The sequence below is a fragment of the Notolepis coatsorum genome (genome assembly GCF_963971535.1).
Source record: "Notolepis coatsorum genome assembly, chromosome: 9".
NCBI lineage: Eukaryota > Metazoa > Chordata > Actinopteri > Aulopiformes > Paralepididae > Notolepis > Notolepis coatsorum.
The window spans coordinates 35,561,322-35,584,394 of NC_140173.1; the positions used below are offsets into that span (position 1 = coordinate 35,561,322).

Consider the following 23,073-nt stretch of genomic DNA (forward strand, 5'->3'; position numbering starts at 1 on the left):
GCGGGCCATGTCTATGTTATGTGGATACAGTCAGCTCATACTATTGTCACGCTTGCACGTAGCGTTTTATTTTGAAGGACTGTTCCCTATTCCATTCACTTCCGGGATCAAATCAATGAGGCTCTTCACAAGAGGGCATTTCAGGGACTCTAGAGTGCCTTTTTGATATCCATCTATTCTATTCTTGATCATTATTTTCAATGATAGGCACGCCATGCTGCCGTAAATCCAGTGTTTTAATTTTAACAAGGTGTTCCGTTTTGTTTTGTTTCTTTTGTCTACTACAGACGGTAAAAGATTGATTGTGGTTAGACTGGTTAGTATTATTTCAGTTTTAGTATTACACGGTTCTGGTAAGGCTCAGCCCCACAGGGTAAGCTTTGAATATGGTCTTGTCAGAGGAGGAAAGACAAGTAGAGGTTTCTGCAATCTCTCATTTGGGGAGGGGCCGGCAGGGGGGTTTTGGGATGTTTTGCGTTTTGTGTTTGTATCCTTGTTTTCTTTTGTGTTTCTTGTTCATGTCTTTAATGATGCATTGTTCTTATAGAGTGACCAGGAGGTAATTATGTCTTGTTTTACACCACGGTATGGCTGTACCTAATCCTAATAAACTGCGGGGGGCAACTACAAAATTTACAACATGGAACACTAAAGGGATTAATCACCCAGTGAAACGCAGTAAAATATTTGCACACTTATCAAAATTGCAAACGGATGTAGCCTTTTTAACTGAAACACATTTGCTTAATAAGAATCATAATATGCTGAAGAGGGGGGGCTTCTCGCAGATTTTTCATTCCAAATTTGATGCCAAATTCCGTGGTACAGCCATTCTTATTCATAGAGATGTGCAGTTTACACAATCAAAGGTGATATCGGGCAGCGATGGTCGTTATATTCTCGTTCAGGGACACCTGTTTAATATACCGGTGGTACTGGCATGTGTCTACGCTCCTAACTGGGACAATGCTAAATTTTTTCGTGATTTGTTTTCTCTGCTTCCAGGCTTGAATAGTCATCATTTGATTTTGGGGGGAGATCTAAATACAGTCCTATATCCCCTGCTGGACAGATCCAGAACAACACCTGGAACATTGAGTAAATCAGCAGAGACTATTAATGCTTTTCTACAGGCATACGGAGTGATTGACGCATGGAGGTACAAACACCCAGGGTCCAGACAATATAGCTTCTTCTAAGCAGCACATCAGTCCTATATGTAGCACCCTGAAAATATGGCTATTATTCAGAAGTGCTGACTTGCCTTTTATCTCCCCTTTGTGCACAAAGACATGTTGACTAGTTTCCATTGATATTCTCACGAACAATGACGCGGGTGTCTCTTTCTCCTACCGGCTGGATTATGGATTATAAACAGAAATTGATTCATATTCGATCCACCCAGTTCTCTTCCTGTGGGGCTAAGTGGCGGTGCCAGCAGGGGGCGGCAGGTGGCAGGCGGAGCGTGGAGAGAGGCAGGCAACGAGGAAGAGGGAATCACCTGGAGGTGGGGAGAACCGGAAGATCTCTTCGGCGTGTGATGTAGCCGTGAACGGTCGCAGCTACAACGGGAGGTGCTTTGGAATAGCCCCGTTAAAGAAGTGAGCCAGAGAGCCCCGCCAGAGCGAGCGACGGGTGACGAGACATACTTGCTAGTGACGGGTTATTCTAGAAGTATCCGTGATAGTGCGTGAGTAAGAGAAACTGAACCCAAGGACTAACGTCCACAGATAGCGTGTTATAGTAGCAGTGTGTGCGGTATATTTAGCATGCTGCTAACGGCTCTATTGACTCCAGTACACCGGGCGCGAGACGCTGAAGAGACCGGTGGTGTAGCCAGCCACGTTGCGCAACAGTATAACCGTGTAGTAGGTGGGCTGTTTGGGACCCAGAGAGTAGCTTCAGTGTAAGGTAGGGCAAGTGTATGGATGCGCGTCGACTCAGCGCCGGCCGACAACAATCAGCTTTCGCCGGCGTGTCAACGTCTGCTCTGCACCGGCGGTCGACAGCCAAGCGCGGGAGTTCTTCCATCCAGCAGAGGTCGCCATCACCCAGCACACGCTCTCAGCCAGCTACTGTCCCTCTGCTTCAGCCCCGCTTGCTAGCGCCCGCGACGAGAGCGTTCGACACCATCTTGCTATCTGGACGGTGGTGGCGCAGCGAGGCCGCCATCTTGGTTGAGTACAATAAGAGCTTCGATGCTCCAGATCTATTGCACAGTACACAGTGTGGTGCGGCCTACGGGCGAAGCTAATGGTTGCTAACTACAGTTCATAGGGGTACCCCATACACATTCTATGCCGGCATTAGTATAGGACTATTGTTTGGTACAGTGAGCCCACATTTTTGATTTCCTTTGAGTGTGATAACGTGTTGGTTCTTTAATAATAATCCCCATCTAATTAACCCTTTCCCTGTGGGGAGGTTACAGACCTGGTGCATCATAAGTAAAGCCTTAGAGAGGTATTATTCTTGCCATATAATTAAAGCCTGATAGAGGTATTATACAGGGTACTGACCCAGACGTGGGTGATGAGTCAAACACATTGAAGTATATTATCCCTGGTACTAACCCAGAGGTGGGTGTATAATATACGTGTCTATAAGGTATTGAGTTACAACCTGAGCCATAGTAAGACTTCATTCCATTCGACCATTCTTATTAAATATTTGTAACCGTACAAAATAACATAAAAAATTAGATGGGGTTCTGTATGCGTGTCCATTCCTGTGCCTAGTGTTAACTCTTTTGGTGTGGGTAACGTATATACCATTAACCCCTTCCTACCCAACTCTCCCCTTTTCATTGTAAGGTTTCTAGTGGTCATCAAGGGAGGGTACTGCTTGCGGGAGGAACAAATCTATTTATGCATATCAGTCACTAGGTGTGGGAGGGTTAACAGAGGTATTCTGGGAAGTGAGAGCGAGTTGGGGAGTACTGCTGACCGCCCCGGAGAGGCGAGGAAGACCAGAGTACCAGACCAGGTTGGTAAATCCCGGGCCCCATTCACTCCCACTACCGGGCCCCAGCTTGACGCTCCAGGCCCAAAGACGAGGGTGCAGTCAGACGGAGCTCTACTGTGTCCAGCTACCTTGTGACTGCCAGCAACCGTTCCCACAAAGCAGGGATAATCCACCCTGCTACATATAGCAGGATTGATTATCTTCTACTCGATAAAAGGCTCCTCCCATTTCTTAAGTCAAGCGATTGTGAGGGTATTGTTATCTCAGATCACGGCCCAGTTACAATGGCACTGGGATTTCCAAATAATGAACCCCCACAATGAATATGGCGGCTGAACTCATGCTTATTGTCAAATGAAAAGTTTGTTGATTTTATTAACTTCCAAATAGATTTTTTCATAGAAACTAACAAACATCCGGACACAAGCCACTGTAACTTCTGGGAAGCGATGAAAGCATACTTGCGGGGCCAGATAATATCTTTTAATGCCGGTCTGAATAAGAGACGCTCAACACGCCTCAATGAACTGACTTCCCTATTAAAAGATATTGACCATAAACACTCAGCCTCACCATCCACTGACCTCTACAAGGAGAGAATTACTCTGCAGACAGAATTTGACATCCTGTCCACTGTGGCAGTGGAGGAGCTTCATCTTAGATCTCGCCAGGAGTTTTATGAACATGGGGAACGAGCTAGCAAATTGCTATGTCACCAGCTAAGACAGTCTGCAGAGGCCGGACTTATTGCCGAGATTGACACTTCAGATGGAATAGCTACCGATCAAAAAATCATCAACAACCAATTTAAGGAGTTCTATGAGACCCTTTACACCTCTGAGAAGAGGGAGGATATACAGATGGCGCAGTTTCTCGATGATCTTGATTTGCAGACCTTAAGTGACCAGGATAGGATAGGTCTGATCTTGACCGCAATATCTCTGTGGCTGAAATTGATCGAGCTATCAGGAAGATGAAGGGTGGCAAAGCCCCAGGGCCGGACGGCTTCCCAATAGAATTTTTTAAAACATTCTCTCTCAAACTAATTCCTATTTTAAAAGATGTATATGCAGAGGCACTGGAACGGGAGTCACTCCCAACCACAATGACTCAGGCCACAATTTCAGTCCTTCTTAAAAAAGGAAAAGACCCTCTGAAGTGTGAATCATATCGGCCAATCAGTTTGCTTTGCTGCGATTATAAGATTTTAACCAAAGTTTTAGCCAGTAGACTGGAGTCAGTTATCCATACAGTGGTACACCCGGATCAAACAGGCTTTATTCTGGAGCGTCAGCTCTTTGGTAACATACATAGGCTGTTCAATATCATATACTCTCCTGAAGCCCCGCCCACAGCAGAGGTTCTGTTATCTCTCGATGCTCAGAAAGCATTTGATCGCATTGAATATGAATATCTTTTCACAACTCTAGAGAGGTTTGGGTTTGGGCCCATTTTCCGCGCTTGGATTAGGGTCTTGTATGTTTCACCACAGGCCTCGGTCCGAACCAATAAGACTATTTCCAAATACTTTCAGATAGGGAGGGGCACTAGACAGGGTTGCGGATTGAGTCCCTTATTGTTCGATCTCGCCATTGAACCACTGGCGGTCGCTCTGAGGAGTGATGCGGGCCTCGCAGGTATCTCTAGGGGCGGCCAAACACATATACTATCACTTTATGCAGATGACCTGATCCTGTACCTGTCCGATCCCCATGTTTCCATCCCGAAGGCACTGAATATTATCTCAAACTTTGGCAAGTTCTCAGGATACAAAATTAACGTCTCTAAGAGCTTGTTGTTTCCGGTTAATGATTTAGAGTCTTTCACATACCTGGGAGTGACTGTGACACGCAAGTATATGGACTTATTTAAGCTAAACCTTAAACCAGCCCTGGATAAGGCTAAACAAGATCTTGCTCGCTGGTCAACACTTCCCATATCACTAGCCGGCAGGATTAACTCAATCAAGATGACAATTATGCCCAGGTTCCTATTTTTGTTTCAAACAGTGCCGGTCTTTATCCCCAAATCCTTTTTCAAAGAATTAGACACATTTATTACAACCTTTATCTGGAATAAGACCACCCAGCGTATTAGAAGGGCATTCCTGGAAAGACCGAAAGAGGATGGAGGATTAGCACTCCCAAATTTTTTACAATTCTATTGGGCGGCAAACATCCATAAATTGACATATTGGATGGCTGCATCACATGGGGGAGGCGGAATGGTGTGGGTTGACATAGAACAACACTCCGCCCCCCCGGTATCTCTATCCTCACTAGTGTGTGCTCCACTGCCACTCAGTAAAAAGCGCCTCACAAATAACCCCATGGTGATTGGCTCACTCCGTATATGGGCACAGTTTAGTACTCACTTTAAATATAAACAAGCCTCACCCTATCTCCCAATTGCATCTAATGCACTTTTTACGCCCTCACTCATGGATGCAGCATTCAAAACATGGGCCGGAAAGGGGCTAAAGAAGGTGAAGGACCTGTTTAAAGAAGGGCTTTTTATGTCCTTTGAACAGTTGGTAGGCGGGTATGACATCCCCCGCTCACATTTTTTTAGATATTTACAGGTGCAGGGTTTTGTAAAGAAATATTTTGCTTCTTTTCCTGTACTTCAACCAGACAGGTGGCTGGATAAGTGGCTAGAGGGAGACCCAAAACAAAAGAGGATAGTGAGTTCACTATACAGTGATATCCAAGAGATGGCATCCCCATCACTGGACCGTATCAGGGAGTCATGGGGTAAGGATATGGGACTTGAAATCCCTGAAGATTCTTGGCAATTGGCAATTAAAAGAATACATTCATCATCTGTCTGCATCAGACATGGATTACTCCAATTCAAGGTATTTCATAGACTACACCTCTCTAAGAGCAGACTTGCCGAGATCTACCCGGATGTGGATCCGACCTGCCCCAGGTGCCATCAGGCTCCAGCCACTCTCTCTGGTCATGCCCATCACTATCCCGATTCTGGCTTTCTGTTTTTGAAACATTTTCATTCATGTGTGACAGGGAGATCAGCCCCAACCACTTGGTTGCAGTTTTTGGAGTGCTCCCTGGCGAAATCAGGGTATCTGTCGCTCAAACAGATGCTGTGGCCTTCTCCTCTTTGTTGGCTAGACGCCTTATTTTGCTTAATTGGAAGTCAGCCATTCCTCCATCACATCGACGCTGGGTCGAAGATGTGATGGCACATCTAAAACTTGAGAGACTTAAATACTCCACCAGGGGCTCTAACCAGAAATTCTTCCAAATTTGGCAGCCATTTCTGGATTATTTCAATCTAGAATTCCCGGCTGAGGATGCTTAGGCATAGGATAGGCAATTTCTATATGGCAAGAGACAACCTCTATAGGAACAATGCAATTTTCTTTGATTATTATTACTATTTTATTTTTTATTTTTTTTTGTCTACTTTATTTTTCATTTATTTTAGGTATTGTGCGGTTATATCAAGTTTCAAGTTTCAAGTTTCTTTAATAGTTGTCATACAGAAGTACAGAATACTTTCATACAAAATGCTTCTTACTGTTACGCTCCAGAGACTGTGCTAGACAAGATAGTATCAAATAACATAGTATAGCATGTAAATTAGAAGTAGAAAATGAGGTCACAGTGTTCAGTATAGACATATGTACAATGTTCGATGCAGAGTAGACGTAACTGAGTTACCATATAATATACAATACTATGCAGTGTACTAATGTACAATACTATATAGTGCAAAGCATAAATGGGATGAGGTACAATTTAGGTACAATTTACAGTAAGGTGTACGAGTTGTAGTGCAATCCTTCATCAATAAATATAAAGTGTGGGGAGTGGGTGCTACAGTGTGTTTGTTTAAAGTGAGTGTGTGCTATAAAGTGTGGGGAGTGGGTGCTACAGTGTGTTTGTTTAAAGTGAGTGTGTGCGTGTGGATGTGTGTGCTATGTAGTCATGTATTGTATGTATGTTTGTACGTATGTATAAAATGTTGTTGAACCTTTAAAAAACCAATAAAAACTATTTAAATAATAATGTTTCCTAATAAAATGTGGGAAACTAAATGATTTCTACCTTCAATTTGTTGGTTAGATGATCTCCGTGACAAGGACATCAATCGCTCTCAGTGAAGTTTCTCTATTTAGATCGCTTAGCCATTATTCCACATTCCACAAACAGCCATGTTACCATGGGGGTGTTATGTTACCATATATGGTTAATTAGGGGCGGTTCTGTATGCAAATACTTAGAAACGTCTACGCATTGTTGATAAATGAGGGCCCAGGTATTAGTGGCTCGCAAAGTGCAGATATGAGGTTTTTCCCCACTTATTTTTAATGCAGATAGGAGGTTTTGTTCTTCTGCCATCGATATGTAATATACAAGTTTATACGTTATATGAGATTCACTAACTTCAGCTCTTCCTGCTGATTATTCCATGCCCACCACCATGCATAATAGAGAATACAGTTTTTCACAGTTCTGTACAAGCCATGGTTACATTATAGAGCAAACAGTTCTGTACAAGCCATGGTTACATTATAGAGCAAACAGTTCTGTACGAGCCATGAGAACATTATAGAGCAAACAGTTCTGTATGAGCCATGAGAACATTATAGAGCAAACAGTTCTGTACGAGTCATGGTTACATTATAGAGCAAACAGTTCTGTACGAGTCATGGTTACATTATAGAGCAAACAGTTCTGTACGAGTCATGGTTACATTATAGAGCAAACAGTTATATTATCATACTGTCATCGCGTCTCGCTCTTGCCATTATGAGATAACTCTTATCTCCTAGCACCTACTGTGCTCATGAACAAACAATTTGCACCCATGCACGTGACCAGGCCACGCCCCAGTGTCCTCCTATAAGACGCCGGACATGGTCACACTCTACCTTCCTCTTTTTTTGTTTCCAACATGGACGCTGCAGTGCACTCCATGAACTAGTTGTTATGAAATGCAGAGAGAAATTACACAATGTTGGGTTTTCGCCGGAGATTCACCAGCCCCTGGAATCTTCTCGGCACATCCTAACAGCGCATAGGGCCTGTCCTGGGGTTTCCTCGTCTCGTGACAGCGGATCGAGGGACGTCGCACGGCGGCTAGCTGTCGGGCTAGGTCGTGCACAGGTAGGGCCTGCGCTGCCAGGCATTAATGCTAGCATTTGTGATACTGCTCGTTGTCCCGTGAGACAGCCGAGTCGTGTATTGGCGCGAGGGGCAGGATATTTGGGAAAACATGGTCGTCATGACTCTGTTTTGGGTGTTTTCCCAGCTATCCTAGTGCGCGCGGCTAATGCTAATGCTACAATGCTGGGTCTCCGTTTTTGTTCCCCGCCGAGGGCTGTCTTTACTAAAAGGTCTTCCCTCCTCTTTTTTTTTTTTTTTATTGGTCTTTTTCCCCCTCCATTTTCCTCCGATTTTCTCCCATCCCAATGTTAGTCGTATGCCAATTCCCAGTCCCTTCCTGGTCGCTGCGCACTTACCCCCCACAGTCAGATCATCTGGGAGAGTGGAGGCTACCACGTGCTTCCTCCGACACACGTCCAGCCAATCACCGCTTCTTTTCACCTGGCAGCGCGGATTCTCATTGAGAGGGCGTAGCGTGTGGGAGGACCACACTATCCCCCTCACGTCCAATCCGCGCTTAGCAGGCGCCCCGACCGAACTGTAGGAGTCGCTGTTTACAACGACCCGGACCCACCCCGCCAGCTTCTCCCACCCTCTGATACAGCCAATTGTATCAGTGCAGACGGCCAGCCAAGCTGGTGACAACCCCGGAGCTGTGAGCTGGATTCGAACAGGCAAATCCAGCTCAGCTCCGGGGCTGGTGACGAACGCAATCTCCGCTCGGCCACCTAACCGCCTCTGGTCTTCCCTCCTCTTAATCATTCATGCTGACGGTCAATCGGTGTCTAATGTTGGGAGTTTTGACTGAGGCTTGTTTACCATTTTCATGGGTGGATGGGCTGAGGCCTAGGGCTGGTGTGCTTTTTGTGAATCTATGAATTGTGTGCAGGACTGGTGTTTTTCTCTGGTCTGCATCCCCTTAACATTTGTGTGTATGGGCTAGCCCATTCTGCAGTGTGTTAGTGGAATTTTCGTTCATTTATTCATTTACCCCTACATGGGTGCACACCACAGTGGAGGTTGGTGCATGCCTACTAGTGAGGCAGTGCTTCACTAGTAGTAGTCTTTTGTCTGCAGCCAACACTGGTGCTCCGTGCTTGTGAAGCAGGTGGCATCAGTCCTTTGCCTCTGACATGGTGGAACGGTGTCCCGCCCGGCCGACGCCATGAGTATGTTAAAGCCTATACCGCCGCGGTATAGAATTAGCAGCGACTAGCAACATTGTTCGAATTGCTGTTTTTTCTGTCGGTGGTGGGGCCTTAGGGCCAGCCGACGTCGAAACATCGCCTGAGGTTTTGAGGTTATTAGCATTTGACCTAGCCGCAAGCTATAACCGCAGGGAGGGCTAGGATGCTGTCAATGGTTGTTTACAGACATCTTGGTTGGATCAGTCTCCCCTTGAGGAGGAGAGACGTTTTTTTCCCTCCTCAGGGCTCCCCTCTCCACAGAGGGACATTGGTCTTTCCGCAGGAGCACGGGCGGTATTTGACCTAGGCCCCACACCGCCTCACACCACACAGCCAGAGGTGAGGGCGCGGCCTCGCCAGCGGCTGTGGCGAGGGCCCTCAACCAGCGGCCGTGTTTCCCCCGCCTGAGGTACCCTGGACACAAAGAAAACAGGTGATCGCAAGGCCGACAGCCTTGGTGGCCGAGGGATCGGCTACATTAGATGGGCACGCCCTAAAAAACCGTTGCCGTCTAGCTGTGTCTAGCTCGCTCTCCGGTCACTCCCCCCCCCCAACACCAGCGGGATAAGGGCTCTGATTTGTTTCCTTTGGCTGCGGGCTGCGTGCCTTCAATGAAGCGCAATCGGCCCCACGTTTCGCTTCTCATGGGGACAGGGGCTGACACCCAGTTGCTGGCTAGGCCTGGGTCTGTCCGTGAGAATGTTGTGCTGTCAAGCGGCTCCCACGCCACACGTTCTGCGTCTGTGTTTGGTGAGCCTGGTGTTGTGTCTATCAACAACAAAGGTTGTCAGCGGGGGAGCTTGAGGCCCTGGGGGTCGCAGCGTGAGTTCCCCCAGCCCCGCCCTCGCCAGGCCGGGTATCACGTTAGTGCCTCCCACGGCCGGAAGACTGGCGGTGGTCAGGCAGGCGTGCATGATTTGGGTGGTAGTAATACCACTGTAGGGCTACGGTGTGTAGGAACCCACCCTATCGGGCAGTGTGGGGACCTCACGCCTTGCATGTCCAGCTGTAGAACAGTTCCTCAGCAATCCATGCCGGGGAGGTGTTCAGTGGGGGAGCTTTTGTCACCCAGTGTGATGTCAGCTTCCCCCGTATCAAACCGGCCCTTTCTGTCGGGGTCCCCCCTTGGGTGCGATTGTCTCGTTGGTAGTGTCAGGGTCCGATATCCCGACGGTTGGCGGGTCCAGGGTTGGCAACACACAGCGGGTGGGACCGGGCCGCCTATCTACGGTTCCTGGCGGACCAGCGCCAAGTGGCGGTGGGTGAGCTTGGGATTATCATCACATATGGCTACAGCAGTGCCATATGTCGAGGTGGATGGAGAGAACGCTGAGGCAGGGACTTGTGTTTACACAACCCCACCCATTTTCAGGTTTGGTACAGACCCTATTGTCGGGGTCAACAGCAGTGACAGCTCTGGCCGACGAGATCTCTGTGGGTGAAGCAAGCCATCGTTGTGGTCCCAAAGGAGGACGCGATGCGTGGCGTTTCCTCCCGGTATTCTCTGGTGCCCGAGAAAGCGGGGGGGGGGGTGTCAGACTCATACTGGACCTGTCCCATGGAAGGTTCAGAATGTTGACCGTCAAGGCGGTTAGGTGGCCGAGCGGAGATTGCGTTCGTCACCAGCCCCGGAGCTGTGAGCTCGATTCGCCTGTTCGAATCCAGCTCACAGCTCCGGGGTTGTCACCAGCTTGGCTGGCCGTCTGCACTGATACAATTGGCTGTATCAGAGGGTGGGAGAAGCTGGCGGGGTGGGTCCGGGTCGTTGTAAACAGCGACTCCTACAGTTCGGTCGGGGCGCCTGCTAAGCGCGGATTGGACGTGAGGGGGATAGTGTGGTCCTCCCACACGCTACGCCCTCTCAATGAGAATCCGCGCTGCCAGGTGAAAAGAAGCGGTGATTGGCTGGACGTGTGTCGGAGGAAGCACGTGGTAGCCTCCACTCTCCCAGATGATCTGACTGTGGGGGGTAAGTGCGCAGCGATCAGGAAGGGACTGGGAATTGGCATACGACTAACATTGGGATGGGAGAAAATCGGAGGAAAATGGAGGGGGAAAAAAGACCAATAAAAAAAAAAAAAACGAATGTTGACCGTCTCCCACCTGTTAGACGCTGTCAGGTGGGGGCCTGGTTCTCCTCCATAGACCTGTAGGATGCGTATTCGCATCCCGATCTTCCATCCTAGGGCTTACCTACGCTTCCTTTGCAGGGCTTAGCATACGAGTACCAGAAGCTGCCGTTCGGCTACTCTCTGGCTCCCTGCATCTTCACCAAGTGCGTGGAGACTGCGCTAAGGGCCTCTGCGTCGTCGGGGATTACGAATTGTATTCTGCCCTGGACGACGTTGTGGTCCTTGGCCGGTCAGGGTAGATCGCCAGGTCTCATACCAGGCAGGTGGTGTCTCACCAGCCTGGGTTTTGCTGTAGACTGGAAGTAGAGTTCTCCTCTTCCCAGTCAACGGGTGGAGTACTTGGGCTTTTTCTAAGCTCAAGGTCTATATGGGCATCCCTCTCGGAGCGGCGGCGAGTGGTTGGGTTCTCGGCGAGCTCGGGAGGTTCCGTCCTAGGACGGTTACGGCGCTGTCCGTGATGCGCCTGCTGCTGGGGTCCCTCTTGACCTCCTCTTCATGGGGAGGATGCAGAGGTGGTTTTTTCCAGTATGGAAATGGAACCGGTGTGAGACAGAAGGCTGAAGGTTCCCATGTCAGTACTGGGGGACCTCGTCTTCTGGGGAGGGTCTGGTGCCATCACCTGTGGGGTCCCCTTGGGCAGCAGGCTGTCACACGTCACAGTCTTCACCGACGCCTCCCTCATGGGATGGGGGGGGGACTTGTCGGACCAACGCAGTAGGGGGCAGCTGCCATGCTGCCCGGTCTGCGCTACATTCAATGTGTTGGGATTGAAGGCAGAACCTTCTGGTCCTCAAACGGCTTGACCTCCTTGTGGTGGGCAAGCGTGTTTTGGTCAGGATGGACAACACGACGTCAGCGTCGTATATTGTCGGACAGGGAGGAGTGCGCTCCCCCCGTCTGCACAGGGCGGCGGTCGGGCTCTGGCTATGGGCGTTCTCCATCTGCTCTGCCTGAGGGCTCTCCACATCCCCGGCAGGGTGAATGTGGGTGCAGGTGTGATGTCGTGGGGCGGTCCTCACCCTGACGAGTGGGGACTACGTCCAGACATAGTCGGGCAGGTCTGGGACCTGCGTCCCGCCAGTCGGTGGGCTAGCAGGGGTGTGTGGGTGTGTGCCACGGGGTGCTGTGTCACACGTGGTCCCGCCTGTACTATGCGCTTTTAGGGGTTTCTGGTTCCCCTTTTTTCCGCACTTTGGTGGAGTTGACTGCCTCCCCCCCTTCGTTAGGACGAGCGGGTGGACGGGACTCCCCTCCTCCCTGGTAGTGGGGCTTACGGGCCCTCAGGGGGTACACTTGTCGGGTCACGCGTCTGCTCTGCCCCATATCTCATTATGGCGAAGAGCGAGACGCGATTGGCCAGTATGATAATATAACGAAAGGTTATCCTATAACCTAGTTATATGAATACTGGCAGAGCGTCTCGCTCTCAGCGCCCTGAGGTCCCTTGGTTGGGTTTTCAATGTTGGAAACTTTTTTTCCCGAGGAAGGTAGAGTGTGACCATGTCTGGCGTCTTATAGGAGGATGCTGGGGCGTGGCCTGGTCACGTGCATGGGTGAAAATTGTTTGTTCATGAGCACAGTAGGTGCTAGGAGATAAGAGTTATCTCATAATGGCAAGAGCGAGACGCTCTGCCAGTATTCATATAACTAGGTTATAGGATAACCTTTCGTTCTGTATGAGCCATGAGAACATTATAGAGCAAACAGTTCTGGGAGCGTTGCAAATATCTGCTTGAGTTCAGGTACAACAGGGAACAGAGGTAGAGGGAGTTTACCTAGTAATGCTTTATAAATGACAACATATGAATGCTGCAGTCTGCGTGTATAGAGTATACAGTGGTGGAGTTAAAGACTTAATAAAGTAATTAAATGCCATTGGCTGTGGAAGTGGGTAGATTCCAAGGTAAACCTGAGGAGGAGCGGTTGTGTGTTCTATGTGATCTGGGAGTGGTGGAAGATGAATATAATTAGTTTTTTATTGCCCTTTGTACACCGCTTTGAGGAGGGCTTTATTTGAGAAAATTCAAATTGTAAATCCGGATTTGTTTTGGCAGTCTGAGAGTTGTATGTTGAGTTGTTTTTTAGTGGAGGACATCTTCAGTTTTGCAGGATTTTTGGAGAAAGCATGGCACTTGAGACAAAAGACACTATATCCTATATAATTGTATATGAATTCCTCTTGTTTCTTCATTTACATACATTGCTTACAGCTTGTGTTATATTACGTTTTATTGTATTTTTTATTTTTTTGTGGCCATCTTGGTCTATATGTCATAATTTGCCAAGTATACTATTATATACTTATTGGTTATGTGTCTTGTAAGCCCATATGGGCTGGGAATACACCTGTATGTAAGACACGGAAATAAATAAACATCAAATCAAATCAAATCAAATAAAACTAGTGCTGTCAGGCGATTAAAAAAATTTATCTAATTAATTACAGGATTTGTAATTAATTAATCTAATTAATCGCATTTTAATCGCATAACCATTTTATGCCTGATATTCTATATTCTATAATCATATTTCAAATTGCATGTGTCCGGATGGCAGAATTCAGTACTGTATCTACAAAACCTTCTGTTTAATCATCTTCCATCTATTAATTTGCTTCGATTTTTCAGGTCTGGTCAATTTGAGCATGGTGTTATTCACAGTCAAAGATAAAAAAAAAATTATTGATATTCTCATTTGGTTCATTACAATTTACTCAAAATAAAATGTTCATTCAATTGAATGAAAATGTTATTAACAGATTGCAGAATGGGTACAATACAATACAGCTCAATACACACAATTGTTAAGGGGATGCAGACCAGAGAAAGACTTTCGTCTTGTTTACACCAGGGTCCCCGATTTTCAATTCATAATGAATTGTAAGTAAGGGTGCAACTTGCACCGTGCAATCCATTCTTTGTGGATCTAGCCCACAGTATTTCTGACACTGGAAATACATTCCCTGAGATTCATAGATGTCCCTAGAATCAGATACCAAGAACATGCAAATGGACCATATTAAAAATAAAGTCTGTAAATGTGTATTCTACATTCTTATGGAATGAATGAGATACAAAAAAAATATAATAAATTTTGTTTTCTTTTTTTTTCTTTTTTGTAATTAATTTTGAGTTAATTTTCATAACGCGTGTGACGTACGTGGGTTGGTCATTACCATTATTACTGTATTTATGACACCATCTGAACATCAGGTTAGTATATGTTATGTTTTGGATGTGATGTGTGTGTGTGTGTGTTTGAATGATAGCTAATGCTGTCTCTTTTTCTCTATCAGGTGCCGCCCGTCCCTACACTGAAGAGTGCTGATTGCCTAATGGGTGACAGCTGATGGCAATCACCTCAAGAGGGACGGGTGGACAGATATACCAGACAGCACACACTCGTCCGGGCGCCTCATGGAGTCATTTGCCAGTGACCATAGAGTTGGAGGTTGCCCTTGATTTACCACTGTTTGTGTGGAATAATTATTATAATACTGCCCTTTGTTTCCACTGTTTGTGTGGGACTGATCTATTGTGTGATCTTGCTGTTCACACCACTTACCTGGTAGGCATTATATTTGTGTTGGTGTAGCTACCAGGTGAGTATATATATATATATATATATATATATATATATATATATATATATATATATATATATATATATATATATATATATTCTGGCCTCTTGCCTTTTTGCCACTGTTTGTGTGGAATATATATATATATATATATATCTATGTATTGGGCCTTCCGCCTTTTTGCCACTGTTTGTGTGGAACTATATTGTGCTGTGCACATTGTGTACATTTGCTGGGGGATTCCCAGACTGCCAACCGCAGGGCTTGTGGTTGTGTCCTGTGACACTAGGTCACTAGGGCTTGTGTTGGCTCTTGTGCCTTACTCTATTATATTTACTTGTTTGTTCTTCCCTTACCCTTTTCCCTATTTGTTATATGTTTGTGGGATTATTTCCCCTCTTTCCTCATCCTAAATCAGTGGAGGTTTGAAGTCCTACCAGTTAATAAATATAATTTACCTTTTGAAAGCGCATTTGTGTTGTTTTTCTATCTGCCGGGACCTTTGCTTTAAAAGCATCTACTGAGGGGGTTGTTTTTGTTCATGTGCAGCCTGCTTCAGTTTCTATTCAATGTGGTCATTAGACCTTAGTACATGACAACGCGATAATTTGCTGTGTAATTAATTAATCTAATTAACGCGATAAACTGACAGCCCTAAATAAAACGTAGTTATTTTCATACACTGAATGAAAGAAGAATACCTTGAAGTCTGACGTGGCCTCGTGGAGCTGAACAGCGCGGTGGTTCTTGTGCAGTCCCACCAGCACACACATGCAGCACACGGGCACCCCCTCGTCCCGGCAGAACAGCTTCAGCTCCTCGCGGTGCTGCCTGCACTTCAGAGCCAGAGGGTCCCCCGTCACCTCCACCACCGTGTGCTCCCGGAGCGCCTCCCTCTGCTGGTGGAGGAGAGCGTGCGCCTGGCACAGCGACGCGTCGCAGGTGAGACACGTCCTCACGGCCACGGAGGCGGCGGCGCTGATGCAGTGGTCACAGGTGATGGATGGAGAGGGTGTCGTTGTTGTTGTTCTGGTCGGAACTGTGGAGTTGCGGTTTGAAGATGAGGATGGAGACGATGGCCTGGTTGGAGCTGTTGTCTGTAGGACTGTGGTCGCTGAGCTGTTGATGGTGAGATTCTGCACCTTGGTCTGAAGGCCGGTGTTCACCTGGGAGGACAAAATACAACTATATGTATTATTATTAATAATAATAATAATAATAATAATAATAATAATAATAATAATAATAATAATAATAATAATAATAATAATAATAATAATAATAATAATAATAATAATAATAATAATAATAATAATAATAATAATAATAATAATAATAATAATAATAATAATAATAAACATTATTTGTATAGCAACTGTCATACAAGAATTGCAGCCCAAAGTGCTTCACAGCAGTAAAGCAGACATAAATGGACATAAAATAGCATAAAACTGTTATTGTTGTTCATATTTAGCTTTTCAAACATTCAAACAAACTTTCAAACGTATTACAATTTATACTTTTCAAGTCAGATATGTAAAAAAGAAAAAAAGGCAAGACTAGGAAAGACAGACATGCAGGTACAGTAGTTGCACTAATGCATTTGTTATTAATATTATAATACAGCGTATAGATGCTCACCTCCAGAGTTAGGTCAGAGGGCAGGAAGATCTGGCACTCGGGACAGAAGAAAGGTCCCTCCTCGGAGACGTGGGGCTCCCAGACGACTCGGATGCAGGAGAGGCAGAAGTCGTGTCCGCAGGGCAGCGTCACGGGTTCTGTGAAGACCTCCTGACAGATGGGACATTTCAAAGCGTCGTCTACTGTCCCCATTGCTCTGCTAAGAGTCTTTGGTGGTGTGTGGTTGTGTTGGTCTGCACCTGTTATGGTGCCTCAGTCCACGGTGTGTTCCAGGGGAGCCGATGAGCTCATGCATATTTAACAGAGCTCTGTTGGCATGCACACACACTGCTCACGTCCCGAGGATCAAGTTACTAAAGATGATTTCTCCTCTTCCTCCTCCTACCTGGTACAACACAGGCTCACGGGAGGGTCATGATGAGGTGACACTGTGAGGTCCTGTGCTGGTAAGTGCTCACATACTGGACGTCACAGAGCTTCACGTGTAGTGGTCCACCATCAGACATGCCTACTGTTTCTTTAATAGTTGTCATACAGAAGTACAGAATACTTTTATACAAAATGCTTCTTACTGTTACGCTCCAGAGACTGTGCTAGACAAGATAAGTATGAAATAAAATAGTATAGCATGTAAAATAGAAGTAAAAATAGAGGTCACAGTGTTTAGTATAGACATATGTACAATGTTCGATGCAGAATAGAAGTAACTGAGTTACCATACAATATACAATATACTATGCAATGTACTAATATACAATACTATATAGTGCAGAGCAGAAATGGGATGAGGTACAATTTACAGTAAGGTGTACGAGTTGTAGTGCAAATCCTTTACCAATAAATATAAAGTGTAAAGTGTGTTTAGGTGATCTAAAGTGTGGAGAGTGGGTGCTGCAGTGTGTTGTTTGTTTAAGTGAGTGTGTGCGTGTGGGTGTGTGTGTGTGCTGTGTGCATTTGATGGTTGTTGCATAGTGTTTATTGTTCGTTGAGCAGCCTGATGGCCTGGGGATAGAAGCTTCTTCTGAGTCTTTCTGTGCTCGCCTTAAGACTCCGGTATCGCTTGCCTGACCGCAGCAGTTCAAAGAGGCAGTTGTTCGGGTGGCTGCCCAACGACATTGATTTCCCACACTGACATAATACCTTAACATGACCTGTTCAACATTACCCACCCTAGTCTACCCCTAACCCACCCTAGTCTAACCCTAACCCACCCTAGTCTACTCCTAACCCACCCTAGTCTAACCCTAACCCACCCTAGTTTACCCCTAACCCACCCTAGTCTAACCCTAACCTACCCTAGTCTAACCCTAACCCACCCTAGTCTAACCCTAACCTACCCTAGTCTAACCCTAACACACCCTAGTTTACCCCTAACCCACCCTAGTCTAACCCTAACCCACCCTAGTTTACCCCTAACCCACCCTAGTCTAACCCTAACCCACCCTAGTTTACCCCTAACCCACCCTAGTTTACCCCTAACCCACCCTAGTCTAACCCTAACCCACCCTAGTTTACCCCGAACCCACCCTAGTCTAACCCTAACCCACCCTAGTCTAACCCGAACCCACCCTAGTCTAACCCTAACCCACCCTAGTCTAACCCTAACCCACCCTAGACTAACCCTAACCCTGAACCTGCTGCTGTGACCCATTGTCACCTCCATATTTATATTGTAAACACAGTGAATCGGAACGTGCAATAACGTCAATGTTACTCACTGTGCCTTGTATATATCTTATATCTTTAAAAAAAAAAATTTACCTTGTTTTTTAGCACTCGCTTGTATTTAAATTGTAAAACATTATTACCGGTATTATAATTTTTTTTTTAATCCTCTTTTTCTCCGCCTGATTTTTCTGTGCTTTTCCTCCCATCCCAATTTAGTCGTTATGCCAATTCCCCCCTCCCCTACCTGGTCGTTGTGCGCAGATGCCCCCTACTGGTTGGTCAAGGGAGCCCTGAGGTCTACCACATGCTTCCTCCGACACAGACCAGGCTGCAGAAACAAATGAGTGGGGGGGCATAAAATGTTCTCGGGGGGGCACAATGGTTTTTCAACACAGGTTCCCTTTTATATGTTTCAGCTGGGACAACGGCGCTGTGGCTTGCTTGGCGCTGCCCACGGTGCTGAACTAAACAGCAGAGAGTCAATTGAAAAATCTAATTTCTCTCTATCTTAAGAACATTCACTTATACAAAAACAGACTGAACGGATATATATAACAGACCTGCTGGGGCAGCGGACTGAGAGCAGGGGACACAAACAGGCTGGATAAGATGGTCAGGAAGGCCAGTAGCGTGGTTGGGGTGGAGCTGGACTCTAGCGAGGGTGGCGGAGAGGAGGAGCCTTGCTAAGCTCCAGGCCATCAGGGAAAACCCCTCCCACCCACTATACACAGACTTGGCTGACAGGAGGAGCATGTTATAGGCTCACACTACCTAAATGCAGCACTGAATGGCACAGGAAGTCCTTCATTCCGACAGCCATCAGACTATACAATGCATCACTGTGCCTCACTGCATCACTGAGCACAGAGTGACAGTTACCATCTTCCTGGACTCTTACTTTTTAAACAGCACTGTGCAATATTACACCTACTGTAGACTTCAGCATATTTTTACTGTATTTATTTACTGTATCTTTTATTCTATTTAATTTTATTCTATTCTTAGGCCATTTGTTTTGTTATTCTTATTCGTGACTTGTTCTGTCTAAATGTTTAATGTTGAGTGATTTGCAGTGTCAAATTTCCCTCAGGATAATACATTTCTATTCTATTCTATTCTATATCTTTGAAAAGTCTCCATTTATTCAACACTTCTGAATTCAATGACAAACTGAACTGAACTGACAAAAATAAGGTGCATAAAAAAGCAAACAAAATTCCTCCACAGGCTACTCACCATCATTAGTAGAGCGGCAAGCGCCGTTTGGGGACAGAGTGAAATCTTCTTAAAACACTGCCCCTCCACTCATTCCTGAACTTTTTTGTTAAAGGCCAAACTTGCAGGTTAAACCCTACTCTGCAATTATGGGTAGTTTACATCATTGGTATCTAATTTAATTATTTATTTATTTCCATTTGACGCCGGAAATGCCACTCAGAAAGAGTTAAAAAGGTCCACGCACGAATAACATGCACGAGCAAATCTAAAAGCTTATCAGACGCTAGTAGGGCCGTGACGTCACGTCAGGAAACTTATGCCTTATGCCCGTCCGGGTCGCGTGAATGCCTTCTACAACGCTGTTCCAGTTCCGCGTTGCCGTTTTGCGCTCTGATTGGCCGAGCGCGTGCATGCGCATGAGCCGCGACGCGCTCCTCAGCCAGGCTCCGCTTAAGGCAATTTATACAAATGGAAGTATTGATTACGTCGTAACGAATCATTAAAAAAATATACCCTTAACTGGAATATGTTGTGCCTTTACACATATGTTGGATTATGTAATTGGTTTGTCATGACAAACCAATAAAAAATCGCGAATTAACCGGTGGCTACAACAACACACAGTAACTACATGCATCATTGTTTACAACTGGACACGGACACGTTAAACTAACCTAAAGTTAGTTGTTCACCAACAATCTACAGACACAAACAAACACAGAACCGGACTGTTATATTAAAATAATTGATTGCTGTTTAACGTGTCCGTGTCCAGTTGTAAACAATGATGCATGTATAGTTACTGTGTGTTGTTGTAGCCACCGGTTAATTCGTGATTTTTTTATTGGTTTGTCATGACAAACCAATTACATAATCCAACATATGTGTAAAGGCACAACATATTCCAGTTAAGGGAATATTTTTAATGATTCGTTACAGCGTAATCAATACTTCCATTTGTATAAATTGCCTTAAGCGGAGCCTGGCTGAGGAGCTGGCTGAGGAGCGCGTCACGGCTCATGCGCATGCGCGCGCTCTGCCAATCAGAGTGCAAAACGGCAATGCGGAACTGGAACAGTGTTGTAGAAGGCATTCACGCGTCCGTCATAGTACTACTGGTTATATGGCGCTGGCTAACGTTAGCATTATCTCTACTGTCGTGAACCATTTTAGATCGGGGCATGTAGAGGAGTTTGGGGAACGAGTAAAATCATGTGCAGGTCCTCTTCTCAGACCTGTGTGGCAAAGCACTGCACACGCATCATGCAAGCTACACGTCGCTGCATGTTGATCTATAGTAGCCCGCTCGGTGCATCACAGTCAGTGACTGTGATGCACCGAGTGGGCTACTATTGTGCTAACAACATACCCCGGCGTCTATCTTGTTAGCCGGCACCGGCATAAATGCCCGATTTAAAATGGTTCTCTCCTCTTTGTATACATTTGTCCTCACAAGTATTCTGCCAGGGAACTTATGGACACGTTAGTTAGCTCATAGCTATCGTGTACCACTAACGTTACAAGCTGTATGTTGTTAGCACAATAGCTACCAAGCTAAGCTACGTTAGCTTCTAACGGTGTATACACAATATGTACAACGACACAATGATCAAACACCTTATAACTACTACTATTGTAATGTCCATAAGTTCCCTGGCAGAATACTTGTGAGGACAAAGGTATACAAAGAGGAGAGAACCATTTTAAATCACAACAAGCTAGACGTCGGGGTATGTTGTTAGCACAATAGCTACCAAGCTAAGCTACGTTAGCTTCTAACGGTGTATACACAATATGTACAACGACACAATGATTATATTATTATGGTAACGTGGTTGTGGCTTTTACAAATAGTGGTTAGCTTTAGAGATGGATGGCTATGATCACGGAGCAATAGTGTTGTTAGGTGAAACAGATACATTTTCATTCATCACTCGGCTAGTAGTAGCAAGGCTCTCTGCCTGCCACTAGCTGTGTGTGACTCAGAGCCCCCTGGTGCCCTGTACCTGCCGTGACGACATCATTTCGATTACACGTTATGAACCATTGATTAAAATATCCATGTGCGTGGTGATTGTGTTGGGCAGACAAAATGTTTGATAAAAACGCTAAAACTGGGTCAATTTCAATAATTTTTTCCCCTTCTTCATGAAAGTCACCGTTGGCCTAGTCTACATTGTTTATTGAACAAAAATACAACCTGCAAGTTGGCCTTTAAGTCCTTCTCAAATGCCAACTGAATTAAATTGGCCTTAGTTGCGTTGATGAAGCATACTAAGGCGATGTTCTGTAAAGACGTTCTTGAGGGTAGAAAACGAATTCTCACAGAGTGCCGTGCTAGCTTCAGTAGTGTTGTTGTTGACATCAGTGCCCACTAGGGCTGTCCCCGACTAAGGATTTGGATATTCGACGAAAAATAAATAAAAATAAAAAAAATTACCAGGGTGGGCACAGCTGACTCAGTGGGCGGGCCCGGCCCTCTAATGCCCGCCCATGGTGCCGGGTCTGCTCCGACACATGCGGAGACAGCCAGCGGCTCTCTTTTCACCTGACAGCGCGGACTCTCATTGGTGAAGTGTGTGGAATAATATAATGATTCCCCAACTCTCTCATGTAAAGACATTCCCCTCCCCTTTCACCCCTATCCTGTGTCCCCCCCCCCACCCATTTGACCTATCAAATGGGACCACATCCCCCCCCCCTTTTAACTATATAAGGCTCCTCCCAACAATGAGACTGGTCGATTAAACTGAACAGCAATCCAATACAAATCAAGTATACACACACGTTATCTTTTATCTATTATTGTTTGTTTGTTTGTCTGTTTACGTTTAGTTTGTATGTGCACAGTATTATAGGACCCGTCGCGTTGCTTTATTAAGATAAAAACCGGCTGATATCGCGTTTTCTTGTCTGTTTGTTTACTTTTCACATGGAACCGCACATGATGCACAGGCTCGTTCATTCGGTTACAAAACGCTGGTTTAAGTGAATTCCAGGCTATTGAGAGCTCGCGGAAAAGTACTGCATGGATTGCAAAGCGTTATTTCCGAGGTGAATGGGAACGCATGAACGTCGCTTGAAGCGATGACGTCATACGGTGTGCGCCATGAAGTTATGATTTTGATATGAAGCTATCCATGGGCTAACGTGAAGTTTAATATGCCTGAGGCCGAGGGTATATGAAATCCACGTGTAGTATCTGTTTTATTTTTATGTGTATGTACACGCTGCTATTAGAACTTGTCGTGTTACTTTAACAAGATGTAAAGGATTTTTCTAAGTTTGCCACCAGAGAAATGCACAGAGCGTTGCGTTGACGACACGTAGCGTGTTACAGCCTCGACCACTATTCTCAAATTATCTTCAAACCGAATAGGGAATGGAACATATTCGATTTAAACTACACATAAACGAAAGGAAAGGGGGTAAGTTATATGGTTATTCAATAACTGAGTTGGAACACACAAGCGTGCTTACTCTGAGGATCCAACCTGAGCACAACAGCTTTTTCCGGTAAGTATGAAAATCCTAATATAGCTGCA

At 45.7% G+C, this 23,073-nt stretch overlaps 1 protein-coding gene across 1 annotated transcript in view; it reads right to left on the reverse strand.

The window, feature by feature from the left end:
- The window catches only part of LOC311234585 (tripartite motif-containing protein 72), a gene marked incomplete at both ends in the record, with an annotated part of 47,509 nt that extends 30,675 nt beyond the window's left edge, over positions 1–16,834 (reverse strand). Inside the window, 2 exons of the mRNA XM_084321832.1 lie at positions 15,703–16,167; positions 16,643–16,834. Of these exons, the coding sequence (XP_084177958.1) occupies positions 15,703–16,167; positions 16,643–16,834 (657 nt within the window). The remainder of the gene's footprint in view (positions 1–15,702; positions 16,168–16,642) is intronic.
- Positions 16,835–23,073: the final 6,239 nt, after the last annotated feature.